We start from the raw sequence: 17,827 nt of genomic DNA, 5'->3' as shown, positions 1-17,827 counted from the left end.
AACCAGTGATGCTCCCACAAGACCGTCCCAGCACACACTCCTGTTGTCAGAAACAGAATGAAGCTTCTTCCACACCGTACCTTCACGTAATCCTGTGGGCAGACACAGAGTGAATCTCCCTACACACCGTCCCATCACAAACTCTTGAGGTCACACACAGAGTGAATCTCCCTCCACACTCACCCATCACACACTCCCGGGGTCAGACACTGAGTGAGGCTGTTTCCACACCATCCCATTACACACTCCCGGGGTGAGACACAGAGTGAATCTCCCTCCACACCGTCCCATCACACACTCCCGAGGTAGGACAAAGAGTGAATCTCCCCCCACACTCACCCGTCACACACTCCCCGGGTCAGACACTGAGTGAGGCTCTTTCCACACCATCCCATCACACCCACACTGGGTCAGATACAGAGTGAAACTCCCTCCACACCATTCCATCACACACTCCCGGGGTCTGACAAAGAGGGAATCTCCGTCCACAAGGTCCCTTCACACACTCCCGGTGTCAGACACCGAGTTAATCTCCCACCGCACCGTCACATTGCACTCTCCCAGGGTCAGACACAGAGTGAATCTCCCTCCGCACCGTCTCATCACACATTCCCGGGGTCAGACACAGAGTGAATCTCCCTCCGCACCGTCTCATCACACATTCCCGGGGTCAGACACAGCGTGAATCTCCCTCCGCACCGTCCCATCACACACTCCCGGGGTCAGACACAGCGTGAATCTCCCTCCACACCGTCCCATCACACACTGACGTGTAAGACACATGGTGGTGCTCCCTCCACACCATCCCAACACACAATCTCGGGGTCAGACACAGAGTGAATCTCCCCCCGCACCGTCTCAGCACACACTCCCGCGGCCAGTAACAGATTGAATCTCCCTCCACCCCATCCCGTCACACACTCCCGTGTAAGACACTAGGTACGGCTCCCTCCAAACCATCCCATCACACACACACTGGTCAGAAACAGAGTGAATCTCCCTCCACACCGTCCCATCACACACTCCCGCTGTCAGACACAGAGTGAAACACCATCCACCCCGTCCAATCACACAATCCCGGGGTCAGACACAGAGTGAAACACCCTGTACACCGCCGCAGCACAAACTCCCGGGGTCAGACACAGAGTGAGGCTCTTTCCACACCTCACATCACACACTGCCGGGGTCAGGCAAAGAGTGAATCTCCCTCCACACCGTCCCATCACACACTCCCGGTGTCAGACACACAGTGAATCGCCCTCCACATGGACCCATTACACACTCCCGGGTTCAGATACAGAATGAATCTCCCTCCACAACGTCCCATCACACACATCTGGGATCAGACACAGAGGGAAACTCCCTCCACAGTATCCCAATACAAATTTCCAGGGGTCAAAAACAGAGTGAATCTCCCTACACACCGTCCCATCACAAACTGCCGGGGTCACACATAGAATGAATCTCTCTCCACAGTCACCCGTCACACACTCCCTGGGTCAGACACAGAGTGAGGCTCTTTCCACACCATCCCATCACACACACCGGGTCAGACACAGAGTGAATCTCCCTCCATACCGTTACATCACACACTCCCAGTGTCAGACACAGATTGAGTCTCCCTCCATACCATCCCACGATACACTCCCGGGGTCAGACAGATTGAAACTCCATCCACACCGTCCCCTCTCACACTGCCGGCTAAGGCACTAGGTGGCGCTCCCTCTACACCATCCCATCACACTCTCTCGGGGTCAGGCACAGAGTGAATCTTTCTCCGCACCGTACCATCACACTCTCCCGTGGTCAGACACAGAGTGAATCTCCCTCCACACCGTCCCATCACACTCTGCCGGGTAAGACACAAGGTGGCGCTCCCTCCACACCATCCCATCACACAATGTCGGGGTCAGACACAGAGTGAATCTCCCCCCGCACCGTCTCAGCACTCACTCCCGCGGTCAGTAACAGATTGAATCTCCCTCCACCACATCCCATCACACACTCCCGTGTAAGACACTAGGTACTGCTCCCTCCAAACCATCCCTTCACACACACACTGGTCAGAAACAGAGTGAACTCCCTCCATACCGTTCCATCACACACTCCCAGTGTGAGACGTAGAGTGAATATCCTCCTGTACCATCCCACCATACTCTCCCGGGGTCAGACCCAATCTGAATCTCCCTCCACACGGTCCTATCACACACTCCCGAGCTCACACACAGAGTGAATCTCCCTCCACACCGTCCCATCACACACTCCCGGGGTCAGACACAGAGTGAATCTCCCTCCACACCGTCCCATCACTGACTCCCACTGTCAGACACAGAGTGAAACACCCTGCACACCGCCCCAGCACAAACTCCAGGGTTCAGACACAGAGTGTTACTCCCTCTACCCAGTCACATCCCCGCATACCCCAGGGTATCTTTTCTCTGCGTGAATCTCCCTCCACACTGTCCAATCAAACAGTCCATGGGTTGGACCCAGTGATGCTCCTAAAAGACCGTCCCAGCACACACTCCTGTTGTCAGAAACAGAATGAAGCTTCTTCCACACCGTACCATCACTTACTCCTGTGGGCGGACACAGAGTGAATCTCCATCCACACTCACGCGTCACACACTCCCGGGGTCAGACACTGAGTGAGGCTCTTTCCAGACCTCACATCACACACTGCCGGGGTCAGGCAAAGAGTGAATCTCCCTCCACACCGTCCCATCACACACTCCCGGTGTCAGACACACAGTGAATCGCCCTCCACATGGACCCATCACACACTCCCGGGTTCAGATACAGAATGAATCTCCCTCCACAACGTCCCATCACACACATCCGGGATCAGACACAGAGGGAAACTCCCTCCACAGTATCCCAATACAAACTCCCAGGGGTCAAAAACAGAGTGAATCTCCCTACACACCGTCCCATCACAAACTGCCGGGGTCACACACAGAATGAATCTCTCTCCACAGTCACCCGTCACACACTCCCTGGGTCAGACACAGAGTGAGGCTCTTTCCACACCATCCCATCACACACACCGGGTCAGACACAGAGTGAATCTCCCTCCATACCGTTACATCACACACTCCCAGTGTCAGACACAGATTGAGTCTCCCTCCAGACCATCCCACGATACACTCCCGGGGTCAGACAGATTGAAACTCCATCCACACCGTCCCCTCTCACACTGCCGGCTAAGGCACTAGGTGGCGCTCCCTCTACACCATCCCATCACACTCTCTCTGGGTCAGGCACAGAGTGAATCTTTCTCCACACCGTCCCATAACACTGTCGCAGGGTCAGACACAGAGCGAATCTCCCTCCACACCGTCCCATCACACACTGCCGTGTAAGACACAAGGTGGCGCTCCCTGCACACCATCCCATCACACACTCCCGGGGTCAGAAACAGAGTGAATCTCCCCCCGCACCGTCTCAGCATACACTCCCGCGGTCAGTAACAGATTGAATCTCCCTCCACCCCATCCCATCACACACTCCCGTGTAAGACACTAGGTACGGCTCCCTCCAAACCATCCCATCACACACACACTGGTTAGGAACAGAGTGAACTCTCACCATACCGTTCCATCACACACTCCCAGTGTGAGACACAGAGTTAATATCCTTCCGTACCATTCCACAATACACTCCCGGGGTCAGACACAGAGTGAATCTCCCTCCAAACCGTCCCATCACAGACTCCCGCTGTCAGACACAGAGTGAAACACCCTGTACACCGCCGCAGCACAAACTCCCGGGGTCAGACACAGAGTGAACTCCCTCCATACCGTTCCATCACAGACTCCCGCGGTCAGACACAGAGTGAAACACCATCCACCCCGTCCAATCTCACAGTCCCGGTGTTAGACACAGAAAGTGAAACTCCCTCCACACTGTCCCATCACATACTCCAGGGTATCGTTCTCTTCGTGAATCTCCCTCCACAATATCCCATCAAACAATCCTTGGGTTGTAACCAGTGATGCTCCCACAAGACCGTCCCAGCACACACTCCTGTTGTTAGAAACAGAATGAAGCTTCTTCCACACCGTACCTTCACGTAATCCTGTGGGCAGACACAGAGTGAATCTCCCTCCACACTCACCCATCACACACTCCCGGGGTCAGACACTGAGTGAGGCTGTTTCCACACCATCCCATTACACACTCCCGGGGTGAGACACAGAGTGAATCTCCCTCCACACCGTCCCATCACACACTCCCGAGGTAGGACAAAGAGTGAATCTCCCCCCACACTCACCCGTCACACACTCCCCGGGTCAGACACTGAGTGAGGCTCTTTCCACACCATCCCATCACACCCACACTGGGTCAGATACAGAGTGAAACTCCCTCCACACCATTCCATCACACACTCCCGGGGTCTGACAAAGAGGGAATCTCCGTCCACAAGGTCCCTTCACACACTCCCGGTGTCAGACACCGAGTTAATCTCCCACCGCACCGTCCCATTGCACTCTCCCAGGGTCAGACACAGAGTGAATCTCCCTCCGCACCGTCTCATCACACATTCCCGGGGTCAGACACAGAGTGAATCTCCCTCCGCACCGTCTCATCACACATTCCCGGGGTCAGACACAGCGTGAATCTCCCTCCGCACCGTCCCATCACGCACTCCCGGGGTCAGACACAGCGTGAATCTCCCTCCACACCGTCCCATCACACACTGACGTGTAAGACACATGGTGGTGCTCCCTCCACACCATCCCAACACACACTCTCGGGGTCAGACACAGAGTGAATCTCCCCCCGCACCGTCTTAGCACACACTCCCGCGGCCAGTAACAGATTGAATCTCCCTCCACCCCATCCCGTCACACACTCCCGTGTAAGACACTAGGTACGGCTCCCTCCAAACCATCCCATCACACACACACTGGTCAGAAACAGAGTGAATCTCCCTCCACACCGTCCCATCACACACTCCCGCTGTCAGACACAGAGTGAAACACCATCCACCCCGTCCAATCACACAATCCCGGGGTCAGACACAGAGTGAAACACCCTGTACACCGCCGCAGCACAAACTCCCGGGGTCAGACACAGAGTGAAACACCCTGTACACCGCCGCAGCACAAACTCCCGGGGTCAGACACAGAGTGAACTCCCTCCATACCGTTCCATCACAGACTCCCGCTGTCAGACACAGAGTGAAACACCATCCACCCCGTCCAATCTCACAGTCCCGGTGTTAGACACAGAAAGTGAAACTCCCTCCACACTGTCCCATCACATACTCCAGGGTATCGTTCTCTTCGTGAATCTCCCTCCACAATATCCCATCAAACAATCCTTGGGTTGGAACCAGTGATGCTCCCACAAGACCGTTCCATCACACACTCCTGTTGTCAGAAACAGAATGAAGCTTCTTCCACACCGTACCTTCACGTAATCCTGTGGGCAGACACAGAGTGAATCTCCCTACACACCGTCCCATCACAAACTCCTGAGGTCACACTCAGAGTGAATCTCCCTCCACACTCACCCATCACACAATCCCGGGGTCAGACACTGAGTGAGGCTGTTTCCACACCATCCCATTACACACTCCCGGGGTGAGACACAGAGTGAATCTCCCTCCACACCGTCCCATCACACACTCCCGAGGTAGGACAAAGAGTGAATCTCCCCCCACACTCACCCGTCAAACACTCCCCGGTCAGACACTGAGTGAGGCTCTTTCCACACCATCCCATCGCACCCACACTGGGACAGACACAGAGTGAAACTCCCTCCACACTATTCCATCGCACACTCCCGCGGTCTGACAAAGAGGGAATCTCCGTCCACAAGGTCTCTTCACACACTCCCGGGGTCAGACACCGAGTTAATCCCCCACCGCACCGTCCCATTGCACTCTCCCAGGGTCAGACACAGAGTGAATCTCCCTCCGCACCGTCTCATCACACATTCCCGGGGTCAGACACAGAGTGAATCTCCCCCCGCACCGTCTCAGCACACACTCCCGCGGCCAGTAACAGATTGAATCTCCCTCCACCCCATCCCGTCATACACTCCCGTGTAAGACACTAGGTACGGCTCCCTCCAAACCATCCCATCACACACACACTGGTCAGAAACGGAGTGAATCTCTCTCCACACCGTCCCATCACAGACTCCGGCTGTCAGACACAGAGTGAAACACCCTGCACACCGCCCCAGCACAAACTCCAGGGGTTAGACTCAGAATGAATCTCTCTCCACACTCACCCGTCACACATTCCCTGGGTCAGCCACAGAGTGAGGCTCTTTCCACACCATCCCATCGCACACAAGGGGTCAGACACACAGTGAATCTCCCTCCATACCGTTATATCACACACTCCCAGTGTCCGACACAGAGTGAGTCTCCCTCCGTACCATCCCACGATACACTCCCGGGGTCAGTCAGAGTGAAAATCCATCTACACCGTCCCCTCACACACTGCCGGCTAAGAAACTAGGTGGCGCTCCCTCTACAGCATCCCATCACACTCTCCCAGGGTCAGGCACAGAATGAATCTTTCTCCGCACCGTACCATCACACTCTCCCGTGGTCAGACACAGAGTGAATTTCCCTCCACACCGTCCCATCACACTCTCGCAGGGTCAGACACAGAGTGAATTTCCCTCCACACCGTCCCATCACACAATCCCTGGGTCAGACACAGAGTGAATCTCCCTCCACACCATTCGATCACACACTCTCGGGGCCAGACACAGAGTGAATATCCCTCCGCACCGTCCCATCGCAATCTCCCGCGGTCAGACACAGATTGAATCTCGCACCAACCCATCCCATCACACAGTCACGTGTAAGACACGAGGTGCGGCACCCTGCACACCGTCCCATAACACACACACTGGTCAGACACAGAGTGAAACTCCCTCCAAACCGTTCCATCACACACTCCCAGTGTGAGACACAGAGTGAATATCCCTCCGTACCAAAGCACTATACACTCCCGGGGTCAGACACAATGTGAATCTCCCTCCGCACCGTCCCATCACACACTCCCGGTGTCAGACACAGACTGAATCTCACTCCGCACCGTCCCATCACACACTCCCGGGGTCAGACACAGAGTGAATCTCCCTGCGCACCGTCGCATCACACACTCCCAGGGTCAGACACAGAGTGAATCTCCTTCCACACCGTCCCATCACACACTCCCGGGGTCAGACACAGAGTGAATCTCCCTCCGCACCGTCCCATCACACACTCCCGTGTAAGACACTAGGTTCGGCTCCCTCCACACCATCCCATCACACACACACTGGTCAGACACAGAGTGAATCTCCCTCCACACCGTTCCATCACACACTCCCTGTGTGAGACACAGAGTGAACATCCATCCTTACCATCCCACCATACACTCCCGGGGTCAGACTCAATGTGAGTCTCCCTCCACACGGTCCCATCACACACTGCCGGGGTCAGACACAGAGTGAAGAACCCTCCGCACCGTCCCATCACACACTCCCGAGGACTCACACAGAATGAATCTCCCTCCACACCGTCCCATCACAGACTCCCGCTGCCAGACACAGAGTAAAACACCCTCCGCCCCGTCCCATCACACACTTCCGGGGTCAGACACAGAGTGAAACTCCCTCCACACTGTCCTAATACACACTCCCAGGGGACAAAAACAGAGTGAATCTCCCTACACACCGTCCCATCACACACTCCCGGGGTCAGACACAGAGTGAATCTCACTCCGCACCGTCCAATCACACACTCCCGGGGTCAGACCCAGAGTGAATCTCCCTCCGCACCGTCCCATCACACACTCCCGTGGTCAGACACAGATTGAATCTCCCTCCACCCCATCCCATCACACACTCCCGTGTAAGACACTAGGTTCGGCTCCCTCCACTCCATCCCATCACACACTCCCGTGGTCAGACTCAGAGTGAATTTCCCTCCTTACCATCCCACCATACACTCCCGGGGTCAGACTCAATGTGAATCTCCCTCCACACGGTCCTATCACACACTGCCGGCGTCAGACACAGTGTGAAGAACCCTCCGCACCGTCCCATCACACACTCCCGGGGTCAGAAACAGAGTGAATCTCCCTCCGCCCCGTCCAATCTCACAGTCCCGGTGTCAGACACAGAGAGTGAAACTCCCTGCACACCGCCCCAACACATACTCCAGGGGTCAAACACAGAGTGAATCTCCCTCCACACCGTCCCATCACACACCCCCGGAGTAAGACACAGAGTGAATCTCCCTCCACACCGTCCCATCACATACTCCCTGGGTCAGACACCGAGTGAAACTCCCTCCACACTCACCCGTCACACACACCCGCGGTCAGACACAGATTGAGTTTCCCTCCATCCCGTCCCATCACACACTCCCGTGTAAGACACTAGGTGGGGCTCCCTCCACACCATCCCATCACACATCCCTGGGTTCAGATATAAGTGATGCTCCCATCATTGCATTCCAGCAGACTAACTCTGTGTCAGTCATAGAGTGAACCTCCTGTCACCGTCGTCAGAGGTCAGTCGCAGAGTGACACTCCCTCCATACAGTCCCATTACACTCCCAGGGGTTCACCCAGTGTGCTCTCCGTTTTGCACTGTCCCATCAGACACTCCCAGTAAAAGACAGAGTGAAGTTCCCTCCTCACTCTCCCAATGCTCATTCCTGGGGTTAGACACAGAGTGATGCTCCTTGCATAACATCCCTTCGCTAACACACTGTGTCAGACATAGAGTAAGCACACTACACAATGTCCCATTACACTCTCCTGGGATCAGACATAGAGAGAGTCTCACTCGAAACTGCCCCATTATACGTTCCCGAGGTCAAATACAAACTACCCTCACACCCGTCTATCACACATTCCCGTCGTCAGAATCAATCTGAAGCTCGTTCACACCGTCCAATCACACTCTCCTGCTGTCAGAAGTGTATGTCATTGCCACGGTGAGAGACATGTCATGGCCTCGGTGTGTGTGAGAGTGACACGCTGAGGTGTGTGTCGGTGTCACGGAGAGGATTATGTCGGTGTCATTGTGAATTTAGGTGTCGGTATCACCTTAAGGAGTTTGCCTGTGTCAGGGTGAGGTGTGGGTAATTGCCTCAGTGAGCGGTGCATCGGTATTACGTTGAGCGGTGATACTGTTTCGGTAATTGGTGTAACAGTGACGTGTGAGTCGTTGTCACGATGCGGTGCAGAATGGATCACGCTGAGGAGCGTGAAGGTATCACGGTGTGCGGTACCTCCGTGTCACGGTGAAGAGTGTGTCGGTGTCATTGTGAGGTGTGTGTCGGTGTCGATTGAGGAGTTTATCAGTAACACTGTCAGGGGCATGTCGATGTTACAGTGTGCGGTACGTTGCGGTCAGTGTAGCAGACACATGTGTCTCACGGCGATGATCGTGTCAGTGTCGCGGTTAGGAGAGTATCTGCGTCTCGCTGAAGGTCGCGCCGTGCTCCGGTAACAGCATTGTTGATGTTATGGTGACTGGCGTGTCGGTGTCAGCATGTGTCTTGACTGTGTTACGGTAAAGGCCGTGTTTTTATCACGGTTTGGGGTGTGTCCGTGTTATAGAACATAGAACAGTACAGCACAGTTCAGACCCTTCGGCCCGCAATGCTATGCAGATCCCATAAACGCTGCCTCCCGTACAACCCACAATCTTAAACTCCTCCATATACCTGTCTAGTAGGCTGTTAAATATCACTAGTGTATCTGCCTCCACCACTGACTCAGGCAGTGCATTCCACTCACCAACCATTCTCTGAGTAAAAACACTACCTCTAATATCCCCATTGAACATCCCTCCCCTTACCATAAAGCCATGTCCTCTTGTTTTGAGCAGTGGTGACCTGGGGAAGCGGTGCTTGCTGTCCATTCTATCTATTCCTCTTAATATCTTGTATACCTCTACCTTGTCTTGTCTCATCCTTCTTCCCTCCAAAGAGTAAAGCCCTATCTCCCTTAATCTCTGATTATAATGCAGACACTCTGAACCAGGCAGCATCCTGGTAAATCTCCTCTGCACACTTTCTAACGCTTCCACAACCTTCCTACAGTGAGGATATCAGAACGGGACAACACTACTCCAAGTGTGGCCTAATCAGAGCTTTATGGAGCTGCATCATTACATCGCGACTCATAAACTCTATCCCTCGACTTATGAAAGCTAACAACCATAATACTTTTGACTATCCTATCTACCTGTGAGGCAACTTTCAGGGATCTGTGGACATGTATGCCCAGTTTCCTCTGCTCCACCACACTACCAAGTATCCTGCCATTTATTTTGTACTCTGCCTTGGAGTTCGCCCTTCCAAAGTGTACCACCTCACACCTGTCCGGATTGAACTCCATCTGCCACCTCTCAGCCCACTCTACATCCTATCAATGTCTCTCTGCAATCTTCGACAATCCGTAACACTATCCAACAAGACCACCAAACATCGTGTAGTCTCCAAACTTGCTCACCCGCACTTCTGCCCCCATATCCATGTCGTTAATAAAATCACGAAAAGCAGAGGTACTAGAACCGATCCTTGTGGAACACCACTAGTCACAGCCCTCCATTTCGACTGTATTTCCTCCACCACGACACTCTGCTTTCTCCAGGCTATATACTTCACTGGTATATCTGCCTTCACCACAGACTCAGGCAGTGCATTCCACGCAACAGCCATTCTCTGAGTAAATCACCTTCCTCTAATATCCCCCTTGAACATCCCACTCCGTCTTAAAACCATGTCCTCTTGTGCTGAGCAGTGGTGCCCTGGGGAAGAGGCGCTGGCTGTCCACTCTATCTATTCCTCTTAATACCTTGTATACCTCTATCATCTCTCCTCTCATCCTTCTGCTCTCCAAAGATTAAAGCCCTAGCTCCCTGAATCTCTGATCATAATGCACACTCTCTAAACCAGAGAGTATCCTGGTAAATCTCTTCTGTTCCCTTTCTAACGCTTCCACAACCTTCCTACATTGAGGAGATCAGAACTGGACACAATACTCCAGGTGTGGCCTAACCAGAGTTTTATGGAGCTGCATCATTATCTCGCGACTCTTAAACTCTATCCCTCGACTTATGAAAGCTAACAACAATAAGCGTTCTTAACTACACTATCTACCAGTGAGACATCTTACAGGGATCTGTGGACATGTGCACACAGTTCCTTTCTGCTCCACCACACGAACAAGTATCCTGCCATTTACTTTGTACACTGCCTTGGAGTTTGTCCTTCCAAAGTGTACCACCTCACATTTCTCCGTGTTGAACTCCATCTGCTACTTTTCATCCCACTTCTGCATCCTATCAATGTCTCTCTGCAATCTTCGACAATCCTCTACACTATCCAGATCACCACCAACCTTTTGCCGTCTGCAAACTTGCCACCTCCACATCCACACCACGACAACGGCCCTTCACAAGGACCTGCTGACTGTTCAGACCATGATTCTCTAAAAGCCCAGAGATTCTATTTCTAAGAATCTTTTCCATCAGCTTTCCCACCACAGACGTCAGTCTCACTGTTCTATAATTACCCGGACTATCCCTACTACCTTATTTGAACAAGAGGTCAATATTCGCCTCCATCCAATCCTCCCGTACCATTCCCGTGGACAACGCGGACATAAAGATCCTAGCCAGAGGCTCAGCAATCTCTTCTGTCTCCTTGTGAAGCAGCCTGGGGAATATTCTGACAGGTCCCGGGGACTTATCCGTACTAATGCATTTTAACAACTCCAACACCTCCTCTCCCTTAATATCAACATGTTCCAGAACTTCAGCCTCACTCATATTGTCATCACCGTCATCATGTTCCCTCTCATTGGTGAATACCGAAGAGAAGTATTCATTGAGGACCTCGCTAACTTCCACAGTCTCCAGGCACATCTTCCCACCTTCATCTCTAATCGGTCCCGTCTTCACTCCAGTCAACCTTTTGTTCTTCTCATAATTGAAGAATGCCTTGGGGTTTTCCTTTACCCAACTCGCCAAGGCCTTCTCTTGGTCCCTTCTTTCTGTCCACAGCCCCTTCTTCAACTCTTTTCTTTCTGCCCTATATTTCTCAATAGACTCATCTGATCATTGTTTCCTAAACTTCATGTATGGTGCCTTATTCCATCGGTGTTACGGTAAGGGGGTTTTGGTTTCACTGTTTTGTTTTTTACTCTTTATTTACCGTCTGACTCCATCCGGAGACCTTTCCGCTCACCGTGGATCAAGACACCGGCCACTGTCAGGATGAGGGCGGACGTAACTAGGCAGATTATGCAGATAAGACGGTACGGTCTATTTCCGATCTTCACTGACGACGCCCGTTCTTGCGCAGCTGTGGAGAAACCATAAGACCAAAAGATCACAATAAATGTTTAATCAGACAATTTATTGCCAGATTGCTGAGGCTCTGGCGATTATCTTTGCATCATCAATGGAGACGTGGGCTGTTCCGGAGGATTGGAGGTCTGTGTATGTTATTCCTTTATTCAAGAAAGGGAGAAGAGATTGCTGATGACATTATAGACCAGTCATTCTTACCTCAGCAGTTGGTAAGTTGATGGAGAAGATCCTGAGAGGCAGGACTTAAGAACATTTGGAGAGTTATAATATGTTTAAGAATTGTCAGCATGGCTTTGTAAAGGGCAGATCGTGCCTTACGAGACTGATTGAATTTTTGTGGGGATTTGACGAAACACATTGATAAAGGAAGAGCAGATGACGTAGTGTATATGAATTTCAGCAATGCATTTTATAAGGTACCCAATGCAAGGCTTACTGAGAAAGTAAGCAGTAATGGGATCCAATGGGATACTGTTTTGTGGATCCACAACAGGCTTGCCCACAGAAGGCAAAAAGTGGTTGCAGACGGGTCATATTCTGCATGGACGTCGGTCACCAGTGATGACACAATGTTTAGGGGTGTTGTGGATAATTGGAGGGGTGTCAAAGGTTACAGCGCGACATTGAGAGGATGCAAAACCGGGCTGAGAAGTTGCAAATTGAGTTAAACACAGTTAAGTGTGAAGCGATTCATTTTGATAGGTCAAATACGATGGCAGAATATAGTATTATTGGTAAGACTCTTGGCAGTGTGGAGAATCAGAGGGATCTTGAGATCCGAGCTCAAAGCAGCTGCGCAGGTTGACTCTATGTTTAAGAAGGCGTATGGTGTATTGGCCTTCATCAATCGTGGAATTGAATTTAGGATCCGAGAGGTAACGTTGCAGCGATATAGGACCCTGGTCGGACCCTACTTGGAGTACTGTGCTCAGTTCTGGTCGCCTCACTGCAGGAAAGACGTTGAATCCATAGAAAGGGTGCAGAGGAGATTGACAAGAATGTTTACTGGATTTCAGAGGCTGCATGATGAGAATAGGTTGACTGAACTCAGCCTTTTCTCCTTGGATCGACGGAGGATGAGAGGTGACCTGATAGATGTGTACAAGATGATAAGAGTCATTGATCGTTTGGATAGTCTTTTTTTCCCATGACTGAAATGGCTCGCACGAGAGGACATGGTTTTAAGGTGCTTGGAAGTAGGTACAGAGGAGATATCAGGGGTATTTCTTTTACCCAGTTAGTGGTGACTGCATGGAATAGGTTGCGGGCGACGGTGGTGGAGGCGGAACTGATAGGGTCTTTCATGGGACTCCTGGATGGTTATATGGAGCTTAGAAAAATAGAAGGCTATGGATAAATCCTAGGTAGTTCTAAGGTAGGGACATGTTCGTCACAACTTTTTGGCCGAAGAGCCTGCATTGTTCTGTATGTTTTCTATGTTTCAAAGTTTCTATATACATCACAATCAGTAGAGGTCCTGCAGAATAAAGTGTCGCAGTTTCTGAGAGGGGGCAGTTCAGGCAGACGATAAGCTGCAAGGGGCCACGATGAGGTAGATCGTGAGGTCACGAGTCCATCTGATCGTCCTAGTGGGCGTTGGATAATCCGAGAAAAACGGCACAGGAGCAATACTTATGACTGGTCGGACGTGTTTTCGTACCTTTCTCCCCGGTGGGAGGGAGTCCGGCTGGTTTGGGTGGGGGTCTGTGGTAATGCTGGCTGCTGCACGGAGACAGCAGAAAATGTAGACAGTCTCCACGGAGAGAACGTGTCATACTTCCATCTTTGGTGTAAGACAGCAGGACGGCTGATTAGGGCAGCGATGGATAGGGACTTCAATGAGCTATTGTTGGGCTGCACTGTATAAGCGGTGGGGCCAGTGGAGATTAGACTGATCGATTTGATTGCGGACGACCTGTTTGTCCTGATTGGTTCTTAAATTTACACTGACTTTAACAAATACTGTCACAATATCCCAGATGGTAGATCACTCTTGGAGATCGAAGAGAGGAATGGAGAGAGATACGGGGATAGAACGGAGCGGTGAGAGAGTAATGGAGGGGGAGATGCGGAATGTGGAAAATGCAGGAGGGAGAGATATACTGGATGTCCTGAGACGCAGTGACAGTTGTCGGGGTAATATGATCGGGAAGGACGGGGAGTAGATGTAATTTAGCTAGACGTTAACAAGGTCTTAGATGGTACACCGCTCTGGAAGATGATGGTACAGGAGTCGGGAGGTCACGTTGCAGATGTACAGTGACGCCGCTCTTGTTCGGTGTTGGTCGCGCTGATATAGGAAAGGCCACTGTGCTGGAAGGTTTACGAGGATGTTGGACTCGGGGGAGTGAGGCATGGAGAAAGATCGGGCAATTCGAGACTTTATTCCTTGGAGCGCAGGGGCGACCTTACAGAGTTGTATAAAACCACGAGGGGCGCAGGCAGGGTGAAAGAGCACAGACGTTCTTCAGGTCCGGGGTATCGGGAACCAGATGGCACAGGATTGAGGTGAGAGTGGATGGCGTGGAAGGTGAGAGATGAGAGCGGAAGAGGCTGTTAGACAGAAGGATATAGACAGGGGCGAGAGAGAGGGAACGAGAAAGTGAGGAGGGAGGGACAGAGAGTGGGACGGAGGGAGAAGAGTGAGGAGATGGGAAGAAAGAAGGGCTGGATGGCGAAAGGCTTGAGGGAGAGTGGTTGGGGAGAATCGGGAACCGACTAGAGTAGAAGAAGGACAGAGAGAGTAAGGTGGGTAGTGCGGGACGATTGGGGAGTAAGAGTCGAGCATAGAGAAGGAGGAGAACGACGATGTTGCCGGACTCGAGGGATTAATTTATGCATTGATGTCGGACGAGTTGGGACTTTAGTCCTTGGAGCGTCGAGATGACCTGAGAGAGACGTATGAAACCAAGAGCGGAGAGTGCGTACAGTTACTTTTCGTAGACCTGGAGAATCGAGGACCAGAGCGCACAAGTCTAAGATGAGAGAGGAAAGGGATTTAATTGCGGAGCCGAGTGACAAGCTTGTTTTACCCAGATTGTGGTCAGTCTATGGAACGAGTTGACAGAGGAAGTGTTTGAAGCAGATGCATTAGAAATTTGGATACTAGGGAGTGTGACACGTGACCCATCCAGATTGACGTCAGCGCTGTGAACTCTGACCTGTTTGTGCAGTGGTTGACAACCGGCCGGGTCCCGAGGCAATGGAAGGATCTTCGCTCCCATCGATGCGGGGTTCCTCTTTACGAAAGTTCACATCTGAGTAGGTGGAGTTCACACCGTCTGGGAGAGGGAGAGCAGATGAAAAAGAGCGTGAACACGAGGAAATCTGCAGATGCTGGAAATTCAAACAACAACACACACAAAATGCTGGTGGAACACAACAGGATCTATAGGGAGAAGCGCTGTCGACGTTTCGGGCCGAGACCCTTCTTCAGGACTAACCGAAAGGAAAGATAGTAAGAGATTTGAAAGTAGTGGGGGGAGGGGGAAATGCGAAATGATAGGAGAAGACCGGAGGGGGTGAGATAAAGCTAAGAGCTGGAAAGGGCCAGGGGAGAAAGTAGGGAGCAGTGACAGGGCAGGAAAAGGTGTGAGTGAGGACGAAAGAGAGGGGGATTGAAAAGGGAGAGTGAGGGGAATAGAAAAGTGGGAGAGGGATGGGGAAGAGAGAAGAAGAGAATTTGAGAGAGAGAGAGAGAGAGAGATAAAGAGTAGAGCGGAGGAGAACGCGTCGGGGAAAGGTAGATAGTCGTGGATAGAAAGGAGGAGAGGGCTGACGGGCGTTGAGGGGCAAGTTTAGGGACAGAGCGAGGTTGGAAGACCGAAAGGGGCGGACTGGGAAAGATGACACCGAGCGGAGAGAGAGGAAAAGAGCGCCATGGGGAGACCGAGAGTGGTAGCGACTGTGACTGTGATAGAGGAGAGACGGGAGGGAGATAGGGCAATGAGAGAGGGCGAAGAGAACGGGACAGTGGGAGACAGTGGGGAAAACGGGGAGGCGGAAGAAAGGAAGAAGGAGAGAGGAGAGGGTGTGAGGATGTAAGGAAAGGGAGATAAGTGAAAAGAATGAAAAGTGAGTCGGGTTAAGAAAAGTGAAAGAGCGGTTATGGATTTATACCGCGTTCCCTCCTCACCACACCAACACGGCGCTCACTCATCTCCGCAACCCCATCCCACAGCGCTCGCTCCTCATCGCCCCTTCCTCCACACGGCACATCCATGATACCTCTCCTCACCGACCCTTCTCACAGCCCACTCTCCACAAACCATCCCAAGGCGCTCCTTCTTCACCGCCCCTCCAAGGGCGCTCACTCCTCACAGCAGCCTCACCACCGTCCCTCAAACAAATGCACCATCATCTCTCCCACGCGTTCTCTCCGTCTTATGCTCAAACAGGCAATCATTAGGTACGTTTTCCCTGAGATCTCTCGACAGGATTGGACGCATCAGCTAAACAGGGTAAAATCAACAAAAATGAAACTGACCTCGATCTGCCCGGACCCGGGGCGCCGAGGGGATCTTGAAATTAACTTCCGCGTACGATACATCAAGTTCAGCTGGGGACAAAACAGCGAGGGTCAGAGACAGACTGAGAATCCCTCCACACCGTTCCTTCACACATTCCCAGAGTCAGGCTCAGAGTGAAGCTCGCGCCCAATGTCCCATCACACACTCCCGGAGTCAGACACAGAGTGAATCTCCCTCCACACCGTCCCATCACACACTCCCGGGGTCAGACACAGAGTGAATCTCCCTCCGCACCGTCCCATCACACACTCCCCGGGTCAGACACAGAGTGAATCTCCCTCCACACCGTCCCATCACACACTCCCGGAGTCAGACACAGAGTGAATCTCCCTCCACACCGTCCCATCACACACTCCCGGAGTCAGACACAGAGTGAATCTCCCTCCGCACCGTTTCATCACACACTCCCGGAGTCAGACACAGAGTGAATCTCCCTCCACACCGTTTCATCACACACTCCCGGGGTCAGACACAGAGTGAATCGCCCTCCACACTGTCACGTCACACACTGCCAGATCAGACACAGAGTGAAACTCCCTCCATACTCACTCATCACACACTCCCGGGCAGACATAATGTGAAACTCCCTCCACCCGTCCGATCACACACACCAGGATAAGCAGCAGAACAGATCAGTCGCCTGTCTCTCTGCCGCACTCACCTCGGGAAGGAGACCGTGAGTCATTTCTTCCCATATTTACAGTCATGTAGCTCTCGCTCCGGTCCATCCTGCCGAGGATTCTCTGCGTCTCTGAGCTCAGACAGGGGAAGCAACCGTTGTCAGAGGAAGCCTGTGTTAACAAGTGGGTTAGACCGGTACCAACCAATGCCGGATGAAGAGCTGATGAATAGAGGAACCGAGAGCAGGGGGAGGAAGTGCCGGGAGCAGAGAGATTGGGGGTGTCGCAGAGGACTAAGAGTGGGTGAGGGAAGAGTAATGAGAGTGGGGAGAA

General features: G+C 52.4%; 1 protein-coding gene across 1 annotated transcript in view; it reads right to left on the bottom strand.

Annotated features, from left to right (window-relative positions):
• Positions 1-17,602, bottom strand: part of LOC140719878 (killer cell lectin-like receptor subfamily B member 1B allele A) — a 62,713-nt gene extending 45,111 nt beyond the window's left edge. Inside the window, exons 1-4 of the mRNA XM_073034803.1 lie at positions 17,576-17,602; positions 16,832-16,958; positions 15,507-15,626; positions 12,188-12,337 (exon numbers count right to left, since the gene is read on the bottom strand). Coding sequence (XP_072890904.1) covers positions 12,188-12,337; positions 15,507-15,626; positions 16,832-16,958; positions 17,576-17,602 — 424 coding nt within the window. The remainder of the gene's footprint in view (positions 1-12,187; positions 12,338-15,506; positions 15,627-16,831; positions 16,959-17,575) is intronic.
• Positions 17,603-17,827: the final 225 nt, after the last annotated feature.

Source organism: Hemitrygon akajei, unplaced genomic scaffold (genome assembly GCF_048418815.1).
Source record: "Hemitrygon akajei unplaced genomic scaffold, sHemAka1.3 Scf000033, whole genome shotgun sequence".
NCBI classification, from domain to species: Eukaryota; Metazoa; Chordata; class Chondrichthyes; order Myliobatiformes; family Dasyatidae; genus Hemitrygon; species Hemitrygon akajei.
This window is presented reverse-complemented; position numbering and strand designations above follow the sequence as displayed.